At 35.3% G+C, this 11,376-nt stretch overlaps 1 protein-coding gene across 3 annotated transcripts; it reads right to left on the bottom strand.

Annotated features, from left to right (window-relative positions):
- Positions 1–4,359: 4,359 nt before the first annotated feature.
- Positions 4,360–7,412, bottom strand: LOC147494807 (uncharacterized). 3 transcript variants are annotated; one of them, XM_086569296.1, is made up of 4 exons: positions 7,205–7,365; positions 5,953–6,118; positions 5,534–5,847; positions 4,360–4,919 (listed from the first exon to the last, which is right to left on the bottom strand). In XM_086569296.1, exons 3-4 carry the CDS (start codon positions 5,817–5,819, stop codon positions 4,672–4,674), a joined length of 534 nt encoding a protein of 177 aa, XP_086425422.1. In that variant the 5' UTR covers positions 5,820–5,847; positions 5,953–6,118; positions 7,205–7,365; the 3' UTR covers positions 4,360–4,671. The 3 variants fall into 3 exon arrangements, with proteins under 3 accessions (XP_086425422.1, XP_086425421.1, XP_086425423.1); XM_086569295.1 differs by lacking the exon at positions 5,953–6,118 and having other exon boundaries at positions 7,205–7,412; XM_086569297.1 differs by lacking the exons at positions 5,953–6,118; positions 7,205–7,365 and adding an exon at positions 7,154–7,182.
- Between the last annotated feature and the right edge of the window lie 3,964 nt (positions 7,413–11,376).

Consider the following 11,376-nt stretch of genomic DNA (forward strand, 5'->3'; position numbering starts at 1 on the left):
GAGAGGGTCACCAGCAACACCATCAACCTTTTTCTTTGGTGCCCCTACTGTTGATTTTTTAGTAATGCTCTTTGTGTCATTCGAAGTAGATAATTTTTCAGACACCTCTGCAGAATCCCCAACAGATTTTACTGGAACCTCTGCAACACTGCCTGATTTTGTTTCTCGGGATTCTGTGATAGTTGTGCTAGTCATGGTAGTGGTTTTGTCAGCATTTGAATTCACAGTTGTAAACATAAAAGGACGCGGTTGGGTCAAGGGCATAGGCCTGAACTCAGGAGCTTGAGGAACATCACCTGACCTGAGCATCGTTTCCAGTTGCTGAATCATAGGCACTGTAGTGAAACAAAAGTAGATCACAATCAGTTGTATGAAACTCATGCTTTCCCAAAATTCATCAAAAATATGAAAATCGTTTATTACAGTTTTCTCTTTAAACTAATGGAAAAAAGAGCTAAAGCCGAATATCATAACATCTCCTGTATAGAAAATATAAGAGGTCACTACCCAAAATTGTCATGCAATTGAGAAGAGGAAGAGTGTTTATAAGGGAAAGCATGTTGTCACAACAACAACAAAGTATTGATGATGTCAACACCAAGTTACAAGCATCACGAGGATAATATTGCAAATCCATGAATAAGATAACGTCAATAGGATCCAACAAATTCCTCCTCCAAAATAGTACTCATTACCATATACCACTACTCCAATGTGCTTGTTGCGTAGTCATCAAAAATAAACATCAAATAAGTAAGATTAAAAAATAAAGAGATTTCCCAATTTAATGATATGTGTAGATCTAATATCATTATCCATTATGCAATACAGCAGTAGTGACAACAATATGAAAAATAAAATCAATAAAAAAACAAGACAGAAAGTAAGAGCTCTATAGTAACATGATAGACACTATAATACAGTTTGGTGGAGAAATAATCGTAGACGATGGTAGAATAAAACACATTGACAAAGCTGACCTGAGCACCAGACGATGGTTGAAGAGAGAGAGGAATGTCATCCATTGGGCGCTGAACAATTAAGAAATATAAAATAAGAGGAATGCATCAAAGCAATGATGTATAGATAGTAAGTCATGAGGTGACTGAAGTAAGACCTGGAAGGCACGAGGTGGCTGAAGATTCAGCCTATCTTGGGGGGGATTGTAAATACTTTTTTTTTTGTTTGAAGGTTCCTCAGACGGGTGCATTGGGCGCTTGCCCTTATCCACATTTGGTCGGGTGGGTTGCTTAATAAAGAGAAATCATAAAGGAAAAGAGAAGAGAAATCATAAAAGATTAAGTCAATACTAAACAATACAGAAGAAGGCAAAAAAAGTTAATAATTAGGAGCAACGGACATCGCACAAATACGAAAGGTAGTAAAATTCATAACAAAATAATAGAAAAGTGTGAGAAGTTGAAGTAATACCCGAAAAGCAGGTGGTGGTTGAAGGGTCAACCTATCTTGGACTAGATCAGAATTATGCTTCTCATGGTTTGAAGGATCCTCGCAAGGATTCATGGGGCGCTTGCCCTTGTCCGCCATTTGGGAGGCTGTGAAGAAGAAGGCATGAACATAAAATGCATGAATATGTCCAGCTTACATCACATAATTCAAATTAAGGTACACAATCAGAGCATCATTCTTACAAGTACTTGGATGTAAGAGTGAAGTCTCAGTATACTTGTGGAACTACGGAAGCGAGTTCCAAATATCTAGCTAATCCACTGCACAAAACTATCAAGTTACTATGAATAATAAAAAGTTAATATTAAAGCTTTAAGGATTTGCATCTGGCAGGTTTTAATACCAAAAACAAAAGTTTGATGTATCAAAGTAGGTCCTGTTTGCTTCCACTATTGCGACACAACAGTAGACGCCACATTAGCTAAATTATGGATAACCAACTATTACTCAGGTTGGTTTTTTTTTTTAATTTTAATAATAAGATAAAGCCTTTGCAGATAGCAAGTGAATTTGATTTATTATTTTCATGCATAAACTTTATAGCAATCCACTTTAGAACAATTCGTGATATTTTAGCATCTAGCTGTCAGTTTGCCTTTGTGATCAGATGTTGTGAAACAAAAACACGTTATCTTAATGTTTGCTGAAAGTGAAAAATTAATTCGGTTACAAGTGAACTCCAGGTGAGCAAAGGAAAAAGGACAGTCCCGTAAAGCAAAATTAAAAAGATAATAGCTAAAGCTTTTAAATTCAAATATTCAAACTTGTGGGGGTAAACCGAAAAGGTCTTACATGATGAGTAGAGATGTGTAAGAGAGCGGCAGCAACTAAAAGCTAAAGAGAGCGAGAAGAGAGAGAAGGTTGGGAGAGTTAGATTAAATTGATGAGAGACTCCAAAAGGTCGAGACTGCATAGAACAGAAAACAAATAAATAATTTTCAGCTGGGTGTGGTTTGAGATGATGATTCAAATAATCTTCAGCTGATCATTAATAGTGGCATTCACAAAAGAAACTGTTAGAAATTAAAACTAAGATGAGAAAAGGTTCCAACCATGGATTCTTCCTCGCGTTCATCAAATGAATTAATGAAAAGATTACCTTAAATTCCTCATGTTCTCATAAGTGAAGACATAAATAGAGTTGTAATTCTTCTAATTCGGATGATTTTAAAGGTAATGTTTTAAAGTTAAATTCGAATTATTTTAAAGGATTCAGACGATTGATCGGGAGAGTTAAATCCAATTAAATCCAATGAGGTCGGATGTTGCTGTGTAAATTAGCATACGGGCCTTTATCACTTAGATTTTCCACGTCATAAGGGCAATAGATTTAGAGCATAGGATGGGGCTTGTGGGCCCTATACTGTTATTGTTAATATAGATAGATATAAAATGAGGTACATTTTCTACTAATATCCATTCAACGAGAACAAATCGCAAACTGACGAAGCTGTTGGTTTCTATTCCAAAATGTGTTCTTTTCCCACCACAATTCTTTTAAAAAGGATAAGGGACCATTTTGGGCCTTCGTACTATAGTACAAAATATCCCGATATATCGCGATATTTGGAGATATTTATCTAGATTTCAGAAAAAGATATATAAATATCATGATATGTTTAGAGATATATACGACTGCAAATATCGGTGATATTTACGATATTTGTGATATTTGGAGATATTTGGCGATATTTTATATATATAACAATTTTATTTAATATTTACCATTATATTTTAAATAAATATAAATAATATATCATGATATATCAAGAAATATCTATAATATTCACGATATTTGTCGATATTTTGGATATATCCATGATATTTGCATGTGAAACAATGTCAAATATCTCCAAAGAGGGGGATATATCCACGATACATATCTAGAAATTGAATATCGATAAATACCCATATCCTGATATTTTGTACTATGCTCCGTACCACTCAAAAACAATATCACCAGTATGTAGGGCAGGGATCGGGTCGGGTTCGGGTCGGATATGGCTATATCCGAATCCAATCCGAATCCGAATAATTTCACAGTATCCGAATCCGAATCCGAACCCGATTATATCCGAAATTTAATATCCGAATCCGACCCGAACCCGACCGGATAACACTAAAAATTCAAAAAAAGCCCAAAAATTATATCCGAATCCGAACCCGACCCGAATACATAAACGGATATGAAAATCGATCCGAACCCGATGTATTCGGTAATCGGGTCGGGTCGGATTCGGGTCTACCCGACCGATTCCCTGCCCTACCAGTATGAGTCTCCACCAGCAATCTAACATAGACTTATTATCATCTTGGTTGGCAATTCAACAAATCTCTTCAATCGATCAAATCCATCGATACTTCTAATCAGGTCCTTTCTCTCTCTATATATACACTACTCAGTTCGCCTATCTATCTCTCCTCACTTTCTCAGTTCGCCTCTCCTCTCTTATTTTTTTTAAAAAAAAATTGATCTGCATCGGACGCGTCGACGTGGACCCAGCTCTTAGATAGGTGCGTCTGCGCATTAGAGAGACCTCTTCATTTAGGACATTAACTAACAATTCTCTTGCATTAATTTGTACTACAGAATTCCAAAAATGTGTGTTGATAGAAGAAGTGGTGTAGTAGCTATATTCATGACCATTGATCTTGCTATGAAGAACTCAGTGGGACAGAACAAATTTTGCTGTTCAGAATTTTTTTATTTTTTGTAATTAATTTTTATTTTTATTTTTTATAATTAAAAAATTAAAACAGCTCGATTTGCGCTGATAATGCTCTAACATTCCAAAACATATAGAGTTTAATCTTTGTTTTTTGCTTGTCTTGCCATCTTGGAACACCTAGTCTTCTAAGTTAAATTTCTTCATACCCGCTCTCTGTATATAAGAAAACAAGTAAAAATAAATAAATAAATGGAGGTCTCAAAGGACAACTGAATTTCTAACCGGCAAGCCAGAAATTCCAGGACCATATATGAACTATTTCTGCTGAAGTCATAGAAGTATGCTCTAAAACATCCTAAACAAGAGACAGCGACTCTTAATAAAATATACAGGGTCATTGATATCCCTGCCTCTTCACACCCAATAAAAACACAATATAACCTGTTGCATGTTAAAAGTCGAAACATACAACTTTCAGTGATAGATGAAAGTGTATTACTATGGTCAAATTCCAAATGTAGGTGGGATCACATCACTTCCACCTCTTGAACCTGTTGAATTTACCCTTGTGCTTCCCAAACATGCCATGCTTGCCAAACTTTCCATGCTTGAACTTTCCATGTTTGAACTTGCCATGGTGCCCATATCCACGCCCATAAGCCCCATGCCCATAAGCCCCATGCCCATAAGCTCCATGCGACATATGATGAGCACCCATAGCGGCAGCGGCAGCAGCAGCACCCCCAGCTAGCAGTGCTCCCATTCCACCAGATCCATGACCTGAGACAGAAAAAATAAAAATTAAGAACTAAATACCGCTAACAAGTAACAACAAATAATATCATAAAGAAAAGTTTGAGTATGCTGGATTTGTCAAAACCACACCATAAAGATCCATATTTGAATCCAAATTTCTTAGTCACATTAAGCATCAAGTTATCAAGAACCAACTCTGCCCAGATATGACTGATCCTAAGGTGTAAAGCAAATAATATGGGACAAAAAGATATTGTTTTTATCGGCAACTCGATGTATCCATCTGAAATATCATGCGGTTTTCTGAGTTTAATTATATTCTGAGTCATTTAATTCAAATTAAAATGCTGAAGGAAATCAGTTTCCTATCAAAGTTAATGTCTGTTTGTAATTATCTAAATCAGCTAAATGGAGCTCATACGTGGCCAAGTATTCTGTCATTATCCAACCAATCTTTCAACAGGAGCATTATCCACATAGCTACATTTGGGGAAAAAAAAAGGAATGTCGCTCTTATTTTGACACCAAAGACTCATCGTTGTGATGAATCATATACCGACTCATATAACACAAGTTCTATAGATATTGAAATCATTTGCATGTTGACGTATTGTAAAATAAGAAATTGATAACCATACCTCCATGCGGTGGAGCATGTGCACCAGGATATCCTGCTGGAGGGTAGCCCTGTGGAGGATATCCATGAGGAGGGTAGCCCTGTGGAGGATATCCATGAGGAGGGTATCCCTGTGAAGGATAGCCTTGCGGAGGATATGCTCCAGGTGGTGGAGGATAGCCTTGCGGAGGATACGCTCCAGGTGGTGGAGGATATGCACCATGCGGTGGAGGATAATGTCCTTGAGGATATCCACCTAGTCCTTGAGCAAGATGGGAAAAAAGCCCTTTGTCATTTGGGTCTCCCATGCTTCTTCAATGCTTGATGCAACAGATACTGGTATACAAGAAAACAGTTAGTACTGAATAAAGTTGGATCCAGCTGTAACATATGCAACTGCATCGGATGGTTGATAAAGCAATATAATCCAGTGGCCATTACCCGTCTTTATTATCTTGTAGATGAATGTGATTTAGTATTAAATGCTTCCAAGACTTGGAGGATTCGAACCTCTACTGCTATATAAACTATTTTTGAATTCCAAAAGCTACCAATATAAGATGATCCTATCTAGGAACATGTCGTGAAAATGAAAAGGACTGAATGTCTGCAGTAAAGGCAAATGATCTAACGGGATAAGTATAAATTCAAAACCAGAAGTAGCCAAAGTAATAAACATTAGAAAAAGAACATGTTACTGTGACTTAAATTGTGCAATACAACTCCTTAAGTAGAGTCATGAGTCATGAGTCACCAAATATAGTCAACTCAACAGACCTATTAGTTTTAAAACATCATCTTCAATGCAAAACTTCTAACTCTATTCATCTCAACAAGGCTTCATACATCCCAACAACAGTCTTCTAGACCCCCTTAAATACGTTGTTAGAGGCGTTGGCTATTCGTAGATCTGTGAATGTATATATCTCAAACACTCATACATACGTGTCACATGTTCTCACGATCGGATACATGATAAGCCAGCATACCTTCGCATTTCAATCAATTATACATATGTTTAGAAGTAAATGTTGTTAACCTGCTTAATATTAATGATTTTCATACTTGGGATCATTCGCCCCATTAACTGTCTATTTCAGTGCTCGTTCCAAAATTATTGAGAAAGTATTACTTACAAAATAACCATAGTAGAAGCCAATTTTGTTTCCAGTTAGGCAAAAATAATATAATAATTACACATAAATAAATAAATAGCCAGTGTATTTTACACCAATCTTATTAGGTGATACAATTTTCATACTTATATCGATAATCCAACACAAAGTACTTGTTTCCACATCATAATAATATTCTCTCAATTTAGATACATTTTCCATATTAAACAACCAACCAAAATTTGAATTTACCAAATCCAAAGATTAGCCCTGTCAATCTCAGCCAAACCCGATCTAATATATATAACACGAAACATTCTTATTAGGCTAATATCTAAATTTTTTATTTTTTATTTATCACGATAAAAGGCTCTCAAAAAGAAAGCCCCTTAATGGATTCTTCACGAAACTATGAGTTGATATTATGTAAAGAAGAAAAACACCATCACCTCATACTGTGCATTGATAACATATAAAAGAAAAACCAAACAATGGATAAAATAGAAAAACTAGGTAGCCATGCATACAATGATGTAATTGTATTAAAGGAAGAAGCAGCCCAAGAAGAGAATGGTTACCTTAGTAATATGATGATATATTCCTTTGGTTTGTGATCTGAAAGAAAGATAAGGATTGTTATGAATGACGTGAAAAAATTAAATTAGGTTCGGAGGATAAATATAGAGTCTGCTTTTCTTGGAACGCGTTTATTCAACGCCTTGTCCACCACCTTTTATTTATTTTGGGTCCATTCATTTTTTTTTTCTCTCTCTCTGTTGTTTCCTCCTGGTAAACAGGTGACAGTGACACAATCTTTTCCTAACCACATCCAAAATCCCAACACGTCTCAACCCACGGTCATGATTCACGAGCCTTGGAAGTTGGAACTGGCTTAATTGTGAATTGGGTCCAATTTGAATCGAGCCATTCAAGTTTGAGCTCATTTCATAGAGTGAAGCTTGGTTCGATAAGTTTGAATACTTTCCCCCCACACTGCAATTGTGCAAAAACAATGTCAAAATAATAACCAAGGGCTGCTCATGTTTTGGCTCGCGGGTTTCTTTATTTAAGATAGTTTAATTGGTCACTCGTCAAATTGGATTGGGCAACCCAAAAAAAAACAGAAATTTTACAAGTTTGTCATATTACAAGCTTGTCATGAAAGTCTAGACCCAACAACCAATTCAACCGGTCTCGCCATAATGAAATTTCCATGTTATTTGAGTATACACTCAAACGATACCACCATATCATTTGAGTGTACACTCAACAGCTTAAACATATTGTCTGGTATCACATGCAAGCAGTATACATCTGGGGTCATTTGGGGCTACTATAAGGCAACCTGTTTGAGTTGTTTTGACTAAAATAATTGATTAGCCCAATTAACCAAAAATTTCTTATTAACCAATGATTAGCCCGATTAACCAATAAAAATTGATTACATAAATACCAATTATATTTTTCTTATACATAAACACCGAACACTTTTCTTATAATACAAAATCATGAATCGATCATAATTGTGCAATAATTTATTTAAACAATGATCTACAAATTGAATTAGTAATTATTAATTATCAACACATCCCAATTGAATTAGCAAAATTGAGATCCGATTTAAAAAATTGGATTAGGAATGAACAACACAATTAGTTGCACCAACACAATTACATGCACTCATCACTCTTTATCTGTTATGACATAGTATCTATATAACAAAGTTAAAACATGTAATCAAACATGCCAAAATCTAAAATAATAATTTGTTTTATATCTAAACTTGTTATTTTTCATTTTTTTTTCAATTGTGAATCATAAACTAGTTTGGGGTTTAGGGTTTCCAAATTTCATACCAACACATATCTCTATTAGTAAAGTACACTATAATTAACCTGACCTTTTAAATTAGACCAACCTTTTATCTACCACTAAATACCCTTGATTAGATATTAAAATAAAATATTCAATGCCTTTAAAAAGGACTATTCTGTCATTTCGATTTTTATTTTCATTTATATCCTTAAGTTATAACACACTCACAAAGGAGTTTAGAGTAATAAATTCAGTTGAAAACCAAATGCACGACTATATGAATTGTTATATTTATTTATTACTCTCATAAATTAAGACTTAAATTACCATAAATATACTAATCCTATCCCTTTTAGTCCCTCTCAATCTCTATATCCCTCCCAAAAACCAACAAAAAAATCCAATTCTTCAAAAAATCAAGAACAAAAAAAACAATTTTATTATATATAAATCCCGTTCATGGTCATCATCAATGTCTTCATCACCTTTTCCATGAATTCTAAGACGATTTCCAAGTTCTCAACGCCATCTTTTGACTATAGGGGAGATTATGAAGAACCAACCTTGGGATCACCAACTTCAACTCTTTGCTTCAAAGAATGTTAGTCGTAAATCAAGTGGTGGCTTCAAAGGTTGTTACTCTATGGTGATCATTAAAAATGCTTTCTCCTCAATGATTGGTGGTCATGGATCTAATGGGCATCGCCAAGGTAATCGCATAGAGATTTTGTTTCTGTTTAATTATGATCTTCTCTCTAATATCTTTGTGAGGGTCCCCGATTTTTCATGAAATGTATAATTATGGTACGGTAGTAGCTCAACTACCGTAAAAGCTAGGCAAAAAATATTGTGAAACCGTCTCGTATGGTAGTGAATCTTGTGATCCTATAAACGAAATAATGTTTGTCCAATCTTCACATTATTTTGGTTGTCTTTCTTTTGATCGATCTTCTTTGGATTTTGTCATTCAAAGAAAAATATTTGTATATGTAAAAGGTAACACGTTTTTATGCAGAGTCAGTCAACAATTGTAGCTTACTTAATTTGGGAGAATGATATGATAAACTATTTAGATACACCGTGTATAATGACAACTTCGGATTGAGCAATGGAAGGTTGCTCACAAGGTAACATCAGAACTTTCCGACTTTGCATGAAACCGAGAGTCGGAAAGTTCGAGATCTTTTAGTCGGAAAATATGTGAGCAACCCGACCGAAAGCATCCTAAATTATTATTAACTCCCCGAACGTATGTTTACAATCGCCTTCTCTTTGCTCAAAGGAAATCCGTCGACCCATTGTACCACGGTGGCGGTTTCGACCCTCTAGGATTGGTGATGATCCCGGGAGGCTTTTCTTGAATTGAAGGTAAAGGAGCTTAAGAATGGGAGATTAGCTATGTTCTCTGTGTTTGAATTTTTGTTCAAGCAATTGTAACTTTGAGAAGATAACTAATACTATATAATTGATTACCGGGCCTCATGGTCATAGGGGTGTTGTCGGGCTCTTGCTTCCGAATCTTAAGGTAACCATTATTTCTCCGCCATATTTTTTTTTTATGTTAACTTTGATGTGAGAGTTGAGATTTTTTTCGTGATTGATTGTTATGTGGGATACTCCATTTTTTGTCGCTCTATATGTCAGTTTGGGTGTTTTTAGGGATTAATTAGATTATGTGTTTGAAGTATATTTGTTAATTTGAGTGGTTTGATTTTTACAAATTTTGGATTCAATATACACATAAAAGTAATTGTTACATGATTCACAATTACACACTACATTATATTTTTATTATTTACTGCTTTTATGAATTTATGGCTGCCATTCATAAAGTCCGGGCCATCCATATCTTCACAAAAAATATGGAGCAGTACTTCCATTAACTTTACAGTCTGCGTACTATAAAATTCAGCATAGTATTAGCTGATGAGACTTGGTGGGTTCACATATTCAAAGATGAAATCAAGCATTATGATAACGGGTGTGTGGGAATTCGAATAGCCATTTACCCCGTATTTGAGCCCCAATGCGGCCAAGTGTTAGACAATGACTCTTAACACTTAGTCTTCATTGCATTGAGAATGTACCTAGACTCCTAGAGAGTAGATACACGATCGTCCATCTTAGGCCCAAATTAGTGTATTTTCTTTTCTTCCCAATCGAATGCCGTGTCCCTTGCTATAATAAGAACTTACCATGGGACAAGGAAACTCCATTGATTTATAGATAAATAACCAAGTTCTGATTGCAGGTTGTGATAGCCTTTCCATCTTATGGTCTTAAACATATCAATTTAATTTGCATTTAATAAGTTCCACTTGCCAAGTACTCACCGTTCTATGTTCTTGCTCTTACGCGATCTATTTTTTGTTTCTACTTTAGTTTTACTGATCATCTCAACTGAGTAAAACCATGCTCGCTTAGTCCTCTAAACCGACATTGCATTACCTTTCGGCCTTTCCCATTGATTTTTTAGCTTTTTTTTTTTTTTTTTTTTGGCTTTTGGATGCTACCTTTTCGTATGAGGCCGAGCTAATCTTAGAATTGTAAGTTCTACATCTTTGCTTTGGGGAATTAGCTCCTACGGTTTTAAACTCCCATCCCGAACCCGATCCATCTTGCTTGGGAGGTCTTCATTCTGACGGCCATTGTCTTTGTCTTCTAAATTTATTTTTATTCAAAAATGCAGGAAGCTTCGATTGAAGAAGCCAAGCCATATCTTTAAACGTCAAATTCTGCGTCATTGACGCAAAGACCTTATTAATTGTCTCAAATCATTCCACCGGGAAAACGAGTTAGGATGCTTAGCTACTTAAAATTGTTACGCTCTTCATGTATTCATATTGGTTTTCTGGATTATAATTTTGTTACTTTGCAATCTATCTTGCTTTCAGCAAATAAATAACCTTTGATTTCCTATACTTTTACTGCTTTT

This window comes from Coptis chinensis, chromosome 6 (genome assembly GCF_015680905.1).
Source record: "Coptis chinensis isolate HL-2020 chromosome 6, ASM1568090v1, whole genome shotgun sequence".
Lineage (NCBI taxonomy): Eukaryota > Viridiplantae > Streptophyta > Magnoliopsida > Ranunculales > Ranunculaceae > Coptis > Coptis chinensis.

Coding starts and splice junctions, on each gene's coding strand:
- LOC147494807 (XM_086569295.1), bottom strand. CDS start 5,819: ATGGGAGACCCAAATGACAAAGGGCTTTTTTCCCATCTTGCTCAAGGA. Junction 4,920..5,533: donor ACATGCTCCACCGCATGGAG/GTATGGTTATCA, acceptor TTTCTGTCTCAG/GTCATGGATCTGGTGGAATG.